We start from the raw sequence: 19,510 nt of genomic DNA, 5'->3' as shown, positions 1-19,510 counted from the left end.
GCTCAGCTTTGTGACTGGATTCCAGCAAAATGCGTGATATTCCCAACAGACAAAAAAAGTAATTTTGGGCCCATCCCACAAAAGTGTTATAGTGCCATTACTATTCAAAACATACATACCTGAACTGGTGGACACCTCTAGCATTCTGAGGCTGTATGTGGCTGTCACTATATACAGGAAAGTTGGAATGCTAGAAACCTGTAGTGAATGCAGGAAGACCTTTGTGAGGGACTGACAGACAGGAGGAAGGATGATCAGAGGGGGACTACAGACACAGGTATCTGTAACAGGAAGGGTGGAGGGTGAGGCTAGGTGTGAGTGCGCTTATCAGGAAGGCCAGTGCATGTGCATGTTTGGCAGGTAAAGAGTGAATATGGACATACCCCACAATGAAAAAGACATTCCAAGGGATGAAGAGGCTTCAAAACAATGCTTGCACTTGGCAGAGGGTAGAAGGTCTGAGAGAAGACCTTTCATTTAAATGACTTTAAAGAAAGTAGTCACATAGGCTCTAGACCCACATTACAAGTAAACTGTGTGGTTTTCTCAGTTTCAGTTTTGGGCGCCATAAAAAATACGTATGAAAAACATGCAGATGCATACAAGCAGATGTGTCATCTGACTCTTGTTTTACAAAAATTAATAAACAATGAAATAAATTACACACTGGTATAAAGAGTTATATGCAGGGGCAGAAACAAAGTTTAAGAACAAAAATTGACAAACACTTTTATTTTAATATAAAACATGAAATTTTTCAACATAAGAAATCTTCAACAAACTTTAAATATCATATACAAATTAATGTCTGTCACATATCTGACAGCTGCTACCTGCCAGATTCATACTTTACTATTCTCTCAATTGAGCAGCACACAAATAGATCTGCAACTTTTTTCCCCAAAATCAAAGTATTTACCTGTTTGCTAGTTATTCTACAAACATAGTAGTTCATAGTAAGGAAGCAATATGACATTACTATCGATGTTTAGTATTCATTCTGAACTGTCAAAAGTAGTAAATGATATGACATTGTCTTCATCAAGGCAACAACAAATTTCTTCCCCTATCACAGCTCACAAAAATTGATCTGAACTGATTACTAATACTGTCATTCAGAACAACATTATTTCTGCCTACACACTACAGATCATAATAGTTATTTTCATTTCTGTTTTCAAATTAGCAGCAGGTCTTCAAAGTACCTGACAATCTCCTTATTGCTCATCTGGATTTGCTATGCTTCAACTTTTGAGATGTTTGTTCATATCTAAAAATTTAACCTTGTCTTTTTTTTACAAACTTTCCTTGTACTATCTCTTAGACTAAATTCATGTGTGTTTAATGGTAACAACTGACGTTGCCACAACTACTGACAGACACTAAATGTGGTGGATGTTTCTAAATATGCAGACTCCAAGGATGTAGCAAAATGAAAGACATAAATATGGCAATCAGTCAATCACTGGAGGAAACAAAACATCTTTTATGAACTTCTCTGTAATAGCTGCTTGTAATGATGTACAAATAAAATAGCTAAAATGAAGAAAGAATGTGCATTGTGATGTTTTAGACTTAGAATGATTGCTCAAGTTGTCTGAGCTGCAAAACTTCAAAACTTCACTGTTGACTTTATTATGCAGGCATACTACGGAACTGCACTACATGGTGAGTGAACAATCATAGGTTTTTGACAAACTGAAGACTACCTGAGACTTGGAGTTTACAGCCAAGAATACTGACTACATTGATTGGTTTAAATCCTGTTACCCACGGGATTGCACATCTTATGAAGGAATCTGCATTGACAGCAATACAGAGTATAATTCCTACATGCTGTGACATCAGGCAACAGACCAACAAATACAGAATCAATCACAAGATGATACAGTCATCAAGTTATTGTCCAACAATACATCTTTCCACACCATGGCAAATTTTATCTCCAGAACATTTGGACTGCAAGCCACTTCTAAACAACTTTTACACCCATAAAAAGGAAATAGGCACTAATCACTGCCCAGACTAATAACTATTGTTCTTTCCCCCCCTCCTTTTGTTATAATTACTGTGGCCATCTATTTCTACCTGTATTTGGTGGTTGAATTTTTATGTAACCTCAGGAGCTTGACTCTCCACATTCCTCAATGAATGGAAACCAATGAAGAGGTTAGTCAAACTCAAAGAAAAATCCAAACATGTTTCTATGTACAGTATGTCCACTAGAATTAAAAAATTAAAATTCTTTAGGAGATTGCACAAGAGTCTCAACAAATGTGTACTCAGCCACATTATTTTGAATAAGCTGGAAGAAAAACAGACTTTAATTGCCCACCAATGGTTCAAATGGCTCTGAGCACTATGGGACTTAACATCTATGGTCATCAGTCCCCTAGAACTTAGAACTACTTAAACCTAACTAACCTAAGGACAGCACACAACACCCAGCCATCACGAGGCAGAGAAAATCCCTGACCCCGCCGGGAATCGAACCCGGGCGTGGGAAGCGAGAACGCTACCGCACGACCACGAGATGTGGGCTGCCCACCAATGACAATGTCATTACAGACAGAGCAAAAGCTCAGACTCGAAAAGGAAATAGAGTGGGTTCTTTCAAACAAACCATTCTGGCATTCACTTTAAACAACTAATGGAAATAACTGGAAACCTAAATGTGGATGCCCACACAGGGACCTGAAATGCCACCCTCTCTAATACCAGTTCAGTGTCTTTACCACTGTGAAATGTCACTCAATCATAAGCTGCAATCACATCATCACAGAAACTGACATGGGACCTTATATGCGAAATTTTCAGTCCAGCTTGGAATATATTCTTTAATACTTGAGGTATCCAAATTTTACTTGGGCATTACATATGGATTTTTATTCATAAATTTTATCTGGGCACTCATATTTGCTTTATCACTTCTCAACAATATTGTCCAATGAAACCATCCACAGCTCACTAACATGAATGGAGGCACTGATCCATTATTTAATTTTCTGTGTGAACAATGATGCAAACAGAATTATACTGAATTAAACAGCTCCAAAAAAAGTTACATTTTCTACTTTTTTCAACAGTACAATTATACCGACAACTCAGTTAGCCTTACAGTTAAATACCTGTTTTAAAACCACATCTGAATTTAGAAACTTTCATTACCCATTTTTAAGCTCATTCACTAAATAAATTAACTATTTTCATCTCAAAAGACCTCAGATAGCACTCCATTAGATCAATTCTACCATGAAAACAACAGAAGAAACACTCCCTGCACCATGTCTCAGCTGTATACAAATCGTTGTTTGCAGCTACTGAAGAAATGTTACTGTTCCCATCAGCTATACTTCCAACAGAGTCTGAAGTTTTTGTACTTTCCACATGTGTTATTGTTTTTCCAAATCCTTTTCCACTTTGTCAGTCCTTTGCACTTTACTCCAAAACAGTTACATTTTCTACACTTTTTCTTAATCTTACAATTTTATGGGCAGCTCACTGCACGTATTTGTTATATTGTTTTTGGGTAACAATTGGATTTCATGACTATTATTAACTGGTTGTATGACTAAACACACCTTAAAAATGCCAAAATTTGCTCTCACCAGTGATCTTTCCTGATACACATCCAAATTAACTTCAAACAATACCACTGAAATTATTGAAACATGAATTAACAATATAAGAATTTAAAAGCTTCAATTAAAACATTTTGGAGATTTCTTTTCCTCACAGGTTAGCCAGACAGCCCTTCAGGCATAGCTTGGCTTCTGCATGCCCTTTTCCCTGCCCACAAGCAAACAAACATGCACACATACACACTTTACATGTATATGATAACAAATTTTGAAATATCTGCACCATACAAAAATACATTTTCAGAGATAGTACTACTGTCTTTGGAAGTGGAAAGTGACTGAGTATTCTCTCAGATTTGGTGTTCACACAATTTCAGGTGTCACATGAACCATCACAAAAAATATGGTGTCGTCGTCCGAGGTGGTATAACTCGCTCAGAATCTGGAACAGCTTGGAAGAGTTTTGGTTCTTTGTTATCAATTGTGGTGAATTCAAGGATTGAAGCAATATTACCACATCGATAACAGTAATTTGGTGCTGACCAGACTGTGACCAACTTATCATCAAACATGTACTTGTAACCTGGAAGAACAACAAAAATCAAAATTAAGATTCATACAATATTAAGTTATAGCACTTAGCACTATTTCTAGCAGTTTATTCTCACAAAGTCAATATAATGATAACCACCTAGAAAATTTGTCCTACATAAATCTGGAAAGCAATTGTTTTGATTCAACCTGAATAAAAGATTTCACAACTTTCCTCCATCATGTGATGCCCTAATTCCATTCTAACTTTGAATTTCATTTCCTTACAATTCTGTATCAATTGCCATAGCCTGTATGTCCACCTTTATTTTCATTTTTACAGATCTTAAAAGAAAAATTTACAATGTCTGTTGAGGAAACTGAAAGTAGTATGAAAAGTTAATCCTTCTTAACATTTTTCACTCTTTTAGAAATGCTCTATATAGAAGAACTAATAACTTTGCTAAGATGCTTCCAATTACCTTAGAGATACTTTAAAAGATAAAAAGTAGACACTACCAAAACACTGTAAAAGTTGTTGCCACAGTTCCACTTCCTGCACACAAAATACAACTTCTGCAAAAAGTTGGAACACACCACCACCTTAAAGCTAAACCATACTTCAGTGAGACATTTTTTTTCTAACTATACAGAGATTTAGCAGACAGAAAAACTTCCTAATGACTGAAAATGTGCCCTTGTTTGCCAACCACACAAAATCGTGACAAAAAGGATTTAAATGGCTTTCAAGGAATCGCCCTTCTTCAAGTTATATACAAAATTTGATCAAAATGCCTCCTCCAAAACATCCAGGAACAAATCTTATAACAAAACTGGTGAATACCAAGCCAGCTTCTGCATTGGTCAAAATTGCATAGATCAAACATTCAAGTTAAAAACAATGCCTTCCGGAAAAAACCAATCATATGCTTCTGTGCGACTTCAAGAATACATATCATTCAATCAACTGCTAATCCCTCTTTATTATCCCCTAGGAACAAGGACTTGATCTGAATCTAAATCTCATCACACACATACACTTACCAGAATAACCTCTTAAGTAAAATTCATAGGTGAGGTGCAACTACAATTTATGATGAAAACTGGTATTCAGTAGGGTCATCTTCCTCCTAGCCTCTTTAATCTTGTTATGAATAAAGACATCAGAGATGGGAAAAAATTACTGGAAACCCATCTAACATGGAAGACCTAAAACAAGCATCAATAATTTTTGCCTATCTTTTGCAGATGATCTGGCAATACTAATTGAGGAGAAGACAGCAATCAAAAGATAAAAACTCCCAACAAATGTGCTGAAAGAGCTGGTCTCCAAATATCCTCCCAAAAAATCTAGTACACCTGCTGTGATGTTACCTTCTCGTCTACTTTCCAACAATCACTAGTGTATAGGACAGCCTTCACATTTGTATTAAAACTTCAAATTTCTGTTTCGCCATAAGGGATTCAATTGGTTCTTTATATAATCTCCAGCTACACCACCTTATGTCATCACACCACCCCCAGATACCACATGAATGGACAGTCTTGACTTTCTTCTTCACCATAAACAAAGGCATTTCCACATTCTCATAATTTACTCGAATTTACTTTGCTTGGTTGGTTTCCATTAATCCGGAGGTAGTGACGTCCATCGAAAATATGATCAGATAAGGAAGCCCACCTGCATCCAACTCCCGCCAACCTAATTAAGGGCAAAGACAGCTTAATAGTAAAGAATACCTTCTAGTTGAGAGATCTAAAGTAGTAAACGGGAAAAGGCTACAAATGTAATCAACAGTAGTTGGACTGTCAATAATAAAACAAGGTGAGAGAAATAGTTCGGGTAGCAGTTGGGTCTCCCTATGGCTCTGGAAGCGGATGGAGCAGACCGTTCCACAGCCATAGCCATCCTAGCCCTGACCCATCAGAGGAAAAGTGTTGAAAGGGGGGGGGGGAATGCACCTATGATTCAAAAGAGAGCTACTCCTAAAACATAAAATGGAGCACGGCAGAAAAAAAGAGGCAAACTGCATCTAAAAGCAACAAGAAAAGATGAAACGAAGGATGACAGAGGCAGCAACCAAAGGAGACAGGATTAAGAGTCACCCCGACCCAGTAAGTGGCGCGAGATACCCCCAACCAAATGCAATTTCACAAAGAGGGGTGAAAGGTAACAGCAGAGGCATACAGCTGCCAGTTGGCTCTTTGTGGTGAAAAGTCCATCAAGCAGCACTATTACAGGAAAATGGTTAGTGTCACAAACATCATCATGTAATGACCAGCATAGTGAAGCCATGAGACTGGAGGAAGAGATCATATGGTCGAGAGCTAAAAAGGTGTTATAGGTGTCACTGAATTGGGTAACAGTACCATCACCTGGGGGAGAGAGAGAGAGTGGGGGGGAGGGAGAGAGAGAGTGGGGGGAGGGAGAGAGAGAGGGGGGGAGGGGGAGAGAGAGGGGGGGGAGGGGGAGAGAGAGGGGGGAGGGGGAGAGAGAGGGGGGAGGGGGAGAGAGAGGGGGAGGGGGAGAGAGAGGGGGGAGGGGGAGAGAGAGGGGGGAGGGGGAGAGAGAGGGGGGAGGGGGAGAGAGAGGGGGGAGGGGGAGAGAGAGGGGGGGAGGGAGAGAGAGGGGGGAGGGAGAGAGAGGGGGAGGGAGAGAGAGGGGGAGGGAGAGAGAGGGGGAGGGAGAGAGAGGGGGGAGGGAGTGAGAGGGGTGAGGGAGAGAGGGGGGAGGGAGAGAGGGAGGGGGGAGGGAGAGTGAGAGGGGTGAGGGAGAGAGGGGGGGAGGGAGAGAGGGAGGGGGGAGGGAGAGAGGGAGGGGGGAGGGAGAGAGGGAGGGGGGAGGGAGAGAGGGAGGGGGGAGGGAGAGAGGGAGGGGGGAGGGAGAGAGGGAGGGGGGAGGGAGAGAGGGAGGGGGGAGGGAGAGAGGGAGGGGGGGAGGGAGAGAGGGAGGGGGGGAGGGAGAGAGGGAGAGAGGGAGGGGGGGAGGGAGAGAGGGAGGGAGGGAGGGGGGAGGGAGAGCGGGAGGGAGAGAGGGAGAGGGGGAGGGAGGGAGGGAGGGAGGGAGGGGAGAGAGAGGGGGTGGAGGAGGGAGAGAGAGGGGGAGAGAGGGGGAGAGGGGGGGAGAGGGGGGGGAGGGGGGAGAGGGGGGGGAGGGGGGGGAGAGGGGGGGAGAGGGGGGGAGAGGGGGGGAGAGGGGGGGAGAGGGGGGGAGAGGGGGGGAGAGGGGGGGAGAGGGGGGGAGAGGGGGGGAGAGGGGGGAGAGGGGGGGAGAGGGGGGAGAGGGGGGAGAGGGGGGAGAGGGGGGAGAGGGGGGAGAGGGGGGGAGAGGGGGGGAGAGGGGGGAGAGGGGGGAGAGGGGGGAGAGGGGGGAGAGGGGGGGAGAGGGGGGGAGAGGGGGGGAGAGGGGGGGAGAGGGGGAGAGGGGGGGAGAGGGGGGGAGAGGGGGGGAGAGAGGGGGGGAGAGGGGGGGAGAGAGGGGGGGAGAGGGGGGGAGAGGGGGGGAGAGAGGGGGAGAGAGAGGGGGAGAGAGAGGGGGAGAGAGGGAAAGGGAGGGAGGGAGAGAGGGGGAGAGGGATATCATGGTAAGAAAACTGTAGTGGGAGCCACAAGGGGAGGGTAGTGTGAATTTGGTTTGCAAAAAAATGAGGTGGGGGAAAGATGGGGGGCATTGGCTGTGACAGTCACGTAATTTGTAATCATATTAACAGGATATTGGCATTCTTATTTCTTCTGCATCTCATTTATATTCTTGTATCTTCTTTTCTTTCTCAAAGTCTAGGTACACTGGTGAATGTGGAGGATGATGATCCACACAACTTACACATTAAGACAGTTGTTCGCAAGAACTACTTTTGTGGATTCATGTGTCTGAAGAGTTTTAGACTCTGCAGCAGAGACAGCTTTAATCAGTAGCTATCCAGTGTTCATTTTTCTCAATGATTCAGCTTCTCCAAATTTATCTTCAATGAGTATCACAAAAAAATAATGATTTCATTGCAGTAAAAGTATCTTCACCTGTCCAAGAACGTACCAGGTGTTGGATATATTGTTTCATTCCCAATTGGCTTGTCTCTTTTCCCATAAGGTAGGCAGGGTAGGAAAAGCAGTAATGTTATAATTTCCTACATTGAAATTTCTACTCTTGTCTGATCAGATGGCATGCTAAGAGTGGCCATTGTTATGGTTTCATTTGACACGTTTCGTGTGTAATGTCTTCCCTGATGCTACCCACTCTGATCAAGGACTCTTTTCACAGGCGCCACCAGCCGTACCAAGGTCACCTGGTATGACGGTCATTGCCAGGAGACCTGATGTCCCAGGACGGTGGGCATCTACTCCTTAGCACACATGGGCACTTAGCAGCTCAGACATAAGCAATGTGATTCCTGTGTTGTCACGAGGATCTACCAAAAGAGTATGTAACGACCGAACCACAGCAGATTAGTTACTGTGTTGGCTTTTAAGCAGATATACGACTCTATGCAGTTATTGTGCAAAGAGTTTTAACACTGTATGCAGGAGGTACTATTTCTGGTGGTGTTCTCCAGTTGGTCTATACTACACAAAAATTTTTGAGAATTAGGGTCAAACAGAAAACAGGGCAAAAAATTACTTCAGCCGAAAGGTGATGTAAAGTGAAGGAATGACAACAGTGAGCAAGGAAAGCAGACCCTAGGGGATAGCTGGCTCATCATCAAAAGTTGCCAACAAGAGAAAGTAAGAAAGGGAAGCAGGATAGTCTGAGGTAAGATTGCAGCACAAGTAGTAGTAGTAGATGCTGCCCCATACTCACCGCGCATGTACTTGTGAAAGAGTTGTGAGGCCCTTGAGGGATCTCATTTCCTTTGTTTTATCTGTATTTACCTTGGGGTCAACAATCTCTGTTAGTTTAATTTAGCTCTCATAGCTGTCAGCCTTCGAGCTAATAAGACTATTAGATTTACCTCCTCAAGCCTGCTATGCCTCTTGTCATAAATGAGTCAAGGACAAGTAAAAAAGTGTCTGTGACACCTGCCAGACTCTGGTTATTATCTCTATTTGCTCTGTGAAATTTCCCTTGTGGAGCACACATTTGTAGCCATCATACAAACCTTTAATGATGTTTAGAATCTTTTACAGTATAACATACTTCTGCAACACCTACCACAGCATTTGGCATCCAAGGGCTTTTCACAATCAATGAATGCCAGGTACGTGGTCACCAGGAGTTCTTTATTCTGTTCAAAGATGATCCATTGTGTATTAATAAGATAAACACAATTATGCTGTTTCTGAAAACTGGCCTGTTCTTACGTAGTCAACTATCAAGTTAATCTTTAATCCTATCTAAAATAATTCTGGTGATGACATTAATGGGCACTAACAGCAATGTAATACCACACCAGTTGTTACAACTCAACAAATTTCCCTTTTTTAGGACCTTTACAACCATTCATTTTCCACTCCTTTGGAGATTTCTCTTCAAACCAAATATGTCTTAACAAGTGATAGTACATTTTAATAGTAATTCTGATATCACTTTTTAAGAGCTCTGGTGCTATGTTGTCTAGGCCTGGAGCCTTTGTATTGTTTAGGTTATCACACAATCCTAATTTTGTCCATTGTGGGGCACTGCACATTTATATCTTTATCTGTTTCAGCGTCCTCTGAAACATCTCTTACACGTTCCTCATCATTATCTTCATGATTTAACAGCTACATGAAATGCTGCTCCCATCCTTATGGCTGTGCCTCCTGGGTCTTAACAACCCCATCCTTGCTCGTAACTGGCCCTTCATGTCTACAGTTCTTCATTGACAGCCATTTGGTAATATTTTACAGCTCCTGTCTTGCTGCCTCTTCTGCTAAGTGTGATTGCTCATCTATGCATTTTCTTTTATTTCTCCTCGTCCATATCTTCACTCTTCAGTTTGCCTCTGTATATTCTTTATGCACTTCAATCTTCTGCACTTTTGTTTTATAAAGATTTAATTTTTGTTTTAGTTCTGTCCTGCAGCTAATTTCATTCCATGTGTCACTGGAGATCCAGTCATTCCTTTGATGTGTCTTACATCCTAAGACATTCTCTCCAACATCTAGGTAACTGTGCCTAAGTTTTTGTCAATCTGTTTGAATTACTTCAGGAATAAAGTTTTATTCAGAGAGGTTGAAAAATATGGAATTTGTTGTGGGACACTGTGGAATATTCCCACTTCAGCCTCTATGGTTTTATGAAGTTCCAATAGGTGGCAGCACTATATGTAGCCTTCAAAATGGCATCTGTAATGGAGGTGCATTCCAAGCAGAGAGCTGTCATCGTGTTTCTTTTGGCACAGCATCACAGATATTCATAAGCACTTGCAGAATGTCTATGGAGACCTAACAGTGAAGAAACACACAGTGAGTCATTAGGCGGGGTGTTTGTAGTCATCGCAACGAGGTCAAGCAAACCTGTCCAATCTCCAGCGTGCTGGCCGGCTGCACTCAGCTGTGACTCCTTCAGTGCTGGAATGTGCAGACACACCCATCTGAGGTGGGTGATCAATGGACTGCAATCAAATGCAACACTGCTCAACTGGACATCTCTGTTGGTAATTTTGACACCCTAGTCCACCAGTTGGTGTACACAAAGGTGTGTGCCCACTGGGTTCCTCTCCACTGCCCAACAGAAGACCATAAATACCAACAAACCATAAATACCAACAAAGAATCGTCTGCACAGAATTGCTTGTGGGTTACAAGGCTGATTGTGACAATTTTTTTGTCGAATGTTGTCAAAGGTGATGAAATATGGCTTTATCACAGAGGTGAAAACAAAATGGCAATCCAAGGAGAGGCACCACACCACCTGTCCCCTGAACAAAATGTTCAACGCTGCACCCTCAGCTGCTTCTGGGACTTTGAAGGGGTTACTCTGATGTCCTCCCTCATGGTGCAGCAATCAACTCTGTAGTGTATTATGCTAGTCTCAGGAAATTGAAGAAATGACTTTAGCATGTTCATTGCCGCAAAACTGTGAAGGGGCTTCTCCTTCTCCATGACAATGCAAGGCCTCACAAGTCTGCGCACCTGAGAGGATCTCAAAAAACTTCACTGGACTGTTCTTCCTCATCCACCCTACAGCCTGGATCTTGCACCTTCCGATTTCGAGCTGTTTGGCCCAATTCAGGATGCACTCCGCAGGATGCAGTATGTAGATGATGGGGATTGATGCAACACAATGACAGCTCTCACATTGACCTGTAGAGTGGTACCTGATAAGGTGTCATAAAACCGTCACATTGAACTGTTTTGTTTTGTAGCCACAAGATTGGGAAATAATATGCTGTTTTAGAGTCCTGAGTAAAACCAACCTGATTGTACATGGCTGTCTTCATCAAGCCAACTACATACTTCCTGCTCTATCACAGGTCACAAAAATGGCTCTGAACTGATTCAGAACATAATTTTTGCCTGCACATTGCAGATCATAGGAGTCCTTTTCATTGCTATCTTTATACTGGGTCTTCTAAATACCTGAAATCTTTTTATTGATCATCTAGATTCACTATTCTAAACATAAAATATGAGCAAATTGTGAGAATTCCATGCTTTTTAGGAATTTTAGCGAAATCCTGGAAAAAAAAAAATGATGCCGAAAATTATCAGGTAAAACCTTAGAATAGCTTACAGTAAAACATATACCATCATCTACAAAAAGTTTATGTCCATACACATGAAAATCAGGCACTTTAACACAGTTATAAAGGCGTGAAGCCTCGTACACTAGCGAAACGCTTACACTCTACAGAAGTGGTGATCTGGAAGATAGCCTAGAAGAAGAACACAAAATTCTAAGAAAAGTACTTGGCCCCAAAAGAACAGAAGATAGACACAAAGTACAGTCCCGAAAAACAGCTGAGGTAGTACCTTATCTTGCAGTAGCCATCAGAGAAAGAAGATTGAAATTTTATGGGCATATCTACTGACTCCCAGCAACAAGACTGACTCACAAAACTGAGATGCACATAGAACAACTCGAGATAATACCCTGGATCCAGAAGGTTAAAAATGATTTTTAAAGGCTCATTTAAGTCCATTAGACATTTTCAACACAAACTTGGAAACAAAAAATTAGCCAGAGAATAACATCACCACTGGACCAGTACACAGTGGACTGAAGACTAGACTCCAAAGATAACCAATGAAAGCTTTGTGGGATACAGCTGAACCTATTAATAATATGTGCATCTGATGATCATATGTTTTAGACTGCCAACACTAATGTCTATGTAAAAATTACATATGTACATAAGGAGTTGTGTGTCCTAGACATCCTCTCTCACAGTAAGCAAGCTAGGCATTGTGTGAAAAGAAGGCGTAATTGACTCCTTTGGAAACAATGCGCTGATGACCAATTCAGCATCCATTGTTTTTGGTGGCTAAAGTAGCTTACAATTTGATGTAAAATTATTTTTTACAAGAGTCGCATGAAATAGTTCTTTGGCATGAAACAAGGGAACATTGTGCACCAAACTGTGTTCATATACACACACAATTTTTGGCAGAATACAACAAAGTTAATATATCTTTATCTGCATACGTACTTTGTTCAAATGGTTCCAATGGCTCTGAGCACTATGGGACTTAACATCTATGGTCATCAGTCCCCTAGAACTTAGAACTACTTAAACCTAACTAACCTAAGGACATCACACACATCCATGCCCGAGGCAGGATTCGAACCTGCGACCGTAGCAGTCACGCGGCTCCGGACTGAGCGCCTAGAACTGCTAGACCACCGCGGCCGGCTACATACTCTGTAACCCACCATACAGTGCATGATGGAGGGAACCTGTCGCACTGTTAGTCATTCCCTTTCCTTTTCCACTTGCAGACTGAGCAAAGGAACAGTGATTGCCTATATACTTCTGCACTAAATCTGATTTATCTTAATTTCATGGTCCTTACAAGAGGTGTAAATTGGTGCAGTGAGATCATTTGGCAATGTATAATGAATGCTAGTTCTCTAAACTTCCTAAAGAGTGTTTTGCAGAAAGATAATCATCTTCCCTCCAAAGATTCCCCATTTGACTTCAAGGAGCATTTTTGTAATAGTGTCACAATGTGCATACCTTCAGAGTAACAGTGACTGGCAATGGTTTATACAAGATGGCTGTAACTTGTGAACATATACTCTTATTTTTGAAATATGGCAGACTTCGATACATCAGACAGAGTGCAAATCATCACAACCTGGAAGAGTGTCTCGCCTTTGGCCACCACCGTGCTCATGCACGTGCACACACTACATGCGGCCTTATTTAAATGAATATGCAGGCTGGTACAGCCAGATCATCTTGCTTTGCTATGTTATGCTGTTGCATATGCCATCGACAGAGTTACGACCACACTCTGAACTCTGGACTAGCATTTTGGTATATTCTACCATTAAATGTCTATGCTTTGTAAACTAACTGGACACTCTTTATCGGAATGGACTTTGGCTTGTGAATTGAACTTGTATTTTTGTGGTGTGTGTGTAAAATAAACATGTATCAATACTGAGTGTGTTCTTTCAGTCATAACAGTTAAAACCATTCTATATCTTTATTCTTCATGTCAACATATTTATTTCTCAACATAGTCACCACGCCGACAAATCCATTTATCCCAACAAGAGATCAGTTTGTTGTAATTGTCACGGTAGAATTTTGGACTTTGTTGACTGAGCCACAACCTCATCTCTGCTTGCACTCCTTAATCACTATCAACATGATGTTCTCTAAGGTGTTCTTTACGTTTTGGAAACAGACAAAATCAGGTGGGGCCAAGCCAGGAGTGCATGGAGGATGATCGAACCCAAGGCATCCGATCGTTGATGATTTTGCAGTACTCGTGTATGGTCTGGCATTGTCAAGCTGAAGGAGATGGTGCTCCATGTGTGGACGAACTCTTTGAATGTAAAACTATTACAGCACACTTTCTCATGCACTAACATAGTTACATTATACTCCATGTTATACACTACAATTAGGAGCCCTTCAGCAGATAAGGGCTGCAAGTATGTGGACATGAAGAATAAAGATTTAGAATGTTAGTAACATTTGTTTTATTTAAAAAGCTTTAAGAGTTTTCACATAAAAAATCTGGAGTCATTACTTTTCAGTGTGCCTTCACATTTTATTTTTAGATGCACTGAGCAGCAAGAAATGTAGGTTTTATGAAGAATAGATGTGCTCTGAGAGGCATGTTTTACAAAATCAGCATCATGAAGCAGTTGTACGAACATTTGTTGTAACAACTATAGGCACACAGAAGAAATGCTGCCGAGCCTGCTCTCACTACAAATACATGGTGGTGGATGTGCATATTCCAAATTGTAACTCCTCCAATCCTTAACCAATGCAGTCATGGCAGTGTATATATGAGACTGTAGTTTGAATTTATTTGATGAAAGAATGGTGTGAAGTATAGCTGAATCCTCTCTTTATAAATTAATAGCAGCACTATGAGAATGGTCTCTCTAATGTAATAAATGACATCCAATTACCATGTCACTTGCTTTTAAACTGCACTAAGCACCTATACTGCAATACCGTTCACACTAATGACTATCTCAAATTCAATCACCACCAATACATAACAAGTATTGTTCATTATCTGTCAAGGTGAAACCTTTCACTAGTTCAAAACAATTCTTCCACTCTTCTCTAAACATCTGATTTTTAACATTTCTTCAAAATTAATCACCACAAATGTTTCCAGTTTGTTGTTCATATGTAATACCTATATATCAGTGTGTTCTCAACTTACCACCTGAGAAGCACTGCTCAAATCTATGGTGAATATCACCATTAAAATACTTTTTCAAAGATTTTTCTTTTTCTTTTATAGGACTGGTTTGTGTCTTTTGATTAATTCAAGTCATATTTTAAACTATAAGAAATATTTTAATCAAAGTGATTTTAAGAACATAGGTTACTAACTTTTAGACTTATTTCCTTCTACAGTGCTGATTCCACTTCCAAACCATTTTATACTTTGTAGCGCTTTCTCAGCCTGTGAATCGTATATAGCATATTCAACACAAACTGTGGTTGTAAATGACTATTTTTATTGTTTTCAACCAAATGGAACTATTTTAAATGAAGTTTACTTACTCTGTAACAAATTGGTTTAGCACTCTCAGATTTAAATACTCATGTAAAATATGGCAACATTTTCTTGGTCACAGAACGATAACTTGACTGTACACTTAAAAACCTAAATCTGATATCTTATATCATCATTTTTTCTAGCGTGAAACTTCAGTATTTTCAGCCTTAAAAGTAGCTTTGGCTCAAATGGTCTCATGGAATAATATGAATTGAACTAAAATTATTCACACCCAGCCACTGCATACTTCATTTGCATGCCTGAAGTATGAAATTTCTCCGTATTATTTCCTCATTTATCCAAGCCTCACTTTCACACACAGCTTGTATTCCCATATATTTGTTGATTTCATCTTTAACCTGCCTTGATTTGTGTCTGTGGAATCCCATGAGAGCTGCTTTTTGACTCCCTGAACAACCCCCCCCCCCCCCCCCCCCTCCTTTTGCAACATCTCCCCTTCCCCTCTGACATTTTCTGTTAGATTAAAGACACATCTAGTAGTGGAATTTAATGTGGTTATTATGTTTTCTACACCTGACTACGTAAGATTTCACTAGCTTTTATCACCGAAATATATGAACTAACATAGCAATGAGTAAAACATTGTTTAAAACAATCATTAGTTATGACGATAAGGTATTTCATTATTTTTACCTTCATGAACAAGCTGATGTGCCCTGCATATCAATTTGAGGCTGTTTATAGACATGAACTCGTGTGTCACTTTTGCTCCAAATAACCATCCCGCTCCTCTTGGACTAGCAGCCCATGTCTCCACATCATCAGGATCAGACCACACCAAATCACAAAAGGCACCTAGAGAAAACACACAGCCTGTATTTAAAGCTTTGCACTACAGACTTATTAACTAAACAATATTAAAATGAATAGTTTTGCAATACTTGCTTTTTAATGTACAATAAAGAAGAGCCATTTCGCTGAATAAATTACTTCTTCAGACACACTGTGGACTTTTTTCTGCCAATTTTCAGTATCCAACATAATGCAATGAAATTTTGAGTACAAAATTCTGGTGGAATATATTAGCATTGTGATTTCCAGATGGTTATATTGATTTCACCAATACTGCATATTTAATGGGCAGCAAATACTGAAATATTTTCACCTGGGTGGTGCAATGGTTCACTAGGGAAGCCAAAAGTAATGAAACATTAGGTTGTACGTGACAACAACACTTTATGAGTCAAGCAATATGTCTTTAAAGAATTTTTTGTGCATGCTACACTTTAAGATACATCACACAAATGTGCCAGTAAAATTTTTAACAGGCATCGGCATGCTTGCACAGCCACGATGACACAGGAATCCTGTACGTTTGTACATGTAAAACATTATAAGATCTTACATTATGTCATAAAAGAAACAAGACATTAGAGGATACTCCAAGAGCATGGGAATTTTGTGAACCATACTAAAATGCATAATTTGGCTTAAAGAGCACATTCGTATGTCCAGATGCAGATGTAAATTTTCTTGGAGGACCAGTACTGTATTATCTCATGTTTGGTTCTTTATTATGGTATAATGCCATACGTACTAGAAGATGAAAACGTGAACTTGAAATGCAGCTAATAGTTGAAACTAGCCAATAGTCTGTAATTAAACACTAAGTTTCAAATAAATTGACTGCCTCAACAGAAAAGATTAATAAGAGTCAAATTTCTTTAACAAATCAACAAAAATAACTTCACTGTTCTGCAAGCCGATTACCGCTTGCAGTCAGAAAGCTGGAAACAAAATAAAATCTGAAACTGATAACATATTTTAGCCTTCTGTAATTATGTGAATGTATTTTAATTCACTCGATAGCACCTGGCCACAGAAATCCATTTTGTTTTCATTTGACGTGAGAGCAATAAACGAAGAGGAAACAGCAAAATCACTTCACGTAAACACGGGTCACTTGGAGACTACCACCTCTCCACTATAACTCAGACTGCTCTGTGCATCAGGTCCAGATCTACAATATTTCCGAACTGGGGCAATATTAGATAGTGGCGCTCCACCTCTCTCGAGTGTTTGAGGTAGGACACCAAATATTTAAAAAAGTTGACTTTTCAAAAACATCATCTATTTTGTAGTGCACATCTTTCTGAAGAATCGGATATATAAAATATATATGTTTGATAGAACGTCAGACACGTTATTTGGTCTTAAGTGTGCCAAAGTGCAGTGCTAGGCCTCTTCACACAGCAATCTTCCATCGCATGTCTCTGTATTTCGCTCTGTGGAATTAAAAGGTGCAATATTTTGTAATGGGTGCCATCAAACTATATTCAGGACAATAGAAATTAAAATGTCCTGTGGTGCCTCTCCTGCTCCCAGTAGGCCAGTTTGACATCCTTCCAAAAAAAAAAAAAAAAAAAAAAAAAAAAAAAAAAAAAAAAAAAAAAAAAACCACCCACACTCACAATTAATACTGGATGGGATTACTTGTAATCGGCAGAACAAGAACTCTTCAGAAAATTTGCAGTCTTTACTGCCTATTAGCTAATAACTTGATGTTTTGTGTGACATAAAATTAAATATGGGATACATAAAACGAGTAAAGACAAGAGACAAGCAAGACAGTACACATTTCTTCAATCCTTAAGTCCTAGGTTTTTTTCCCCCTCTAATCTTGCCACAGCTTTATATGGCATACTTTCCTTTTTGGGAAAGGATCAATTGCCTCATCAAAGTTCATCAACATTTTGCTACATGAAAAAATGAAATGTCGTTGTCTAATACTAGAAAGCTGTTAATGCAAATAGCACCCAGGACTGGTGTGGTTTCTCGATCTGATTACGTGTATTTTGTCACTGTCTGGTAGATAAAACTAAACAGGCCTGCCTAATATTGCAGCAATTGTTACACACACCAAATAAACGAGACTATTTTGGCACAAATGGTCATTTTTATAACACAACAGAGTATAATTCACGCAGTACCAATACCAAATCCCTATTAGGCCTACTAAAAACAAAAAGTTTTATGTTATGAAATGGTTTCACATTTCATTCATACACTCTAGCTTCTGAAGCACGAGATCGAAAAGTGGAATCATCATAGTCTTCCGTAATTTGGGCGAGTCCCTGTTTCTTCTTCCTCGTTTACACAAACAACACTGTCATCACTAATTCTGTAACTATTCCTGCCAGTGTCAATACTTATTCTCCGGTTAACTTCACTAACCCTGCCACAATCACCGGCTAAGTTATCCTGCATTTATTCTCTGGTTAGGCGTTATTACGTGTTCTTACAACGCATTTTCCGCACTTCTCCCAGATTAGAACTTTACAGGCTGCTAGCCGGGGACTGCATAACTAGCCCTCAGTAGTGTAGAGGTCTGGCCAAAAATTTTCTGTCAAAATTTCATTTTCTTGGATACATGGAGAAGACAATACATAATCTTTGTTGCCTGTTATTCCTGTTCATCATTTATTTCCAATCTGGTAGTCTGAATCTGTGTAATTTGCTAGTAATTATAACAAAGCTGGTCATTTGCAAACCCAGTCAACCACAAACAGCAATTGGCATTCCTCTGTTCGGCTTTATTCCGCGCAAGTCGCATAGACCCATCCACTTTTGTCTGCAGGAAAGTTTATTTCTATATGTGACGAGGATTCCCCTGGCGGAGACATAATGTACACTATGCATGTATTCAAAAATCAACTTATGATTCATTCAGAAATCAACTTAGAATTTGTTCAAAAACCAACAGGGATAAAGTCATCATCATATGAGTAATTGATACACCAATGTGCGCTGGATGCTATGCACAAGGTATTTTTCCTCAATAATACGAATCTGATGTCCCTGCCAACATCCCCCCGCCCCTTTCAGAAACTGCCGCCAGGGGCAGATACCCCAGTTTTCCCGCAACCCCTAGTTCCGGCCCTGTTGCGCATACGTGAATCTGGCAGCTTAGGCACACCAGTAAAATTTTTGTGGATAGCATCTGGCAGCTTGTTGCTATTGCTTACACAGCTAACTGCCACACTTCTGTAGCCAGAAGCAGGAGAAGTTACTACTTATACGCGACTCAACTGCACATGCGCATAAGCATGCTCGCAACCGCTCAAACGAATCTAATGTAAACAGTTGGGACATCACGCTCATCGGAGGTAATTTGTTGTTATGAAACATTGCATCGTCTTTCTAAAGCCTTTGACTCATTTTGCTGTTGGCAGACACTTGTTAGAGCACTGTGTTTCGTTGTTTTATTTGGTGCATTTCCTCTGCAACATAAGTTTTATTTTCGTTTCTTTTCCTCTCGT

The 19,510-nt window shown here is 40.4% G+C and overlaps 1 protein-coding gene across 1 annotated transcript in view; it reads right to left on the bottom strand.

Annotated features, from left to right (window-relative positions):
* Positions 1 to 703: 703 nt before the first annotated feature.
* The window catches only part of LOC126183834 (serine/threonine-protein phosphatase 6 catalytic subunit), an 81,633-nt gene continuing 62,826 nt past the window's right edge, over positions 704 to 19,510 (bottom strand). The window contains exons 6-7 of the mRNA XM_049926093.1: positions 15,885 to 16,046; positions 704 to 4,164 (exon numbers count right to left, since the gene is read on the bottom strand). Coding sequence (XP_049782050.1) covers positions 3,974 to 4,164; positions 15,885 to 16,046 — 353 coding nt within the window. The 3' untranslated portion in view covers positions 704 to 3,973. The remainder of the gene's footprint in view (positions 4,165 to 15,884; positions 16,047 to 19,510) is intronic.

The sequence above is a fragment of the Schistocerca cancellata genome, chromosome 4 (genome assembly GCF_023864275.1).
Source record: "Schistocerca cancellata isolate TAMUIC-IGC-003103 chromosome 4, iqSchCanc2.1, whole genome shotgun sequence".
In the NCBI taxonomy this organism is placed as follows: Eukaryota; Metazoa; Arthropoda; class Insecta; order Orthoptera; family Acrididae; genus Schistocerca; species Schistocerca cancellata.
Note: the sequence above shows the minus strand (reverse complement) of the source record. Positions and strands in the feature narration are given on the sequence as shown.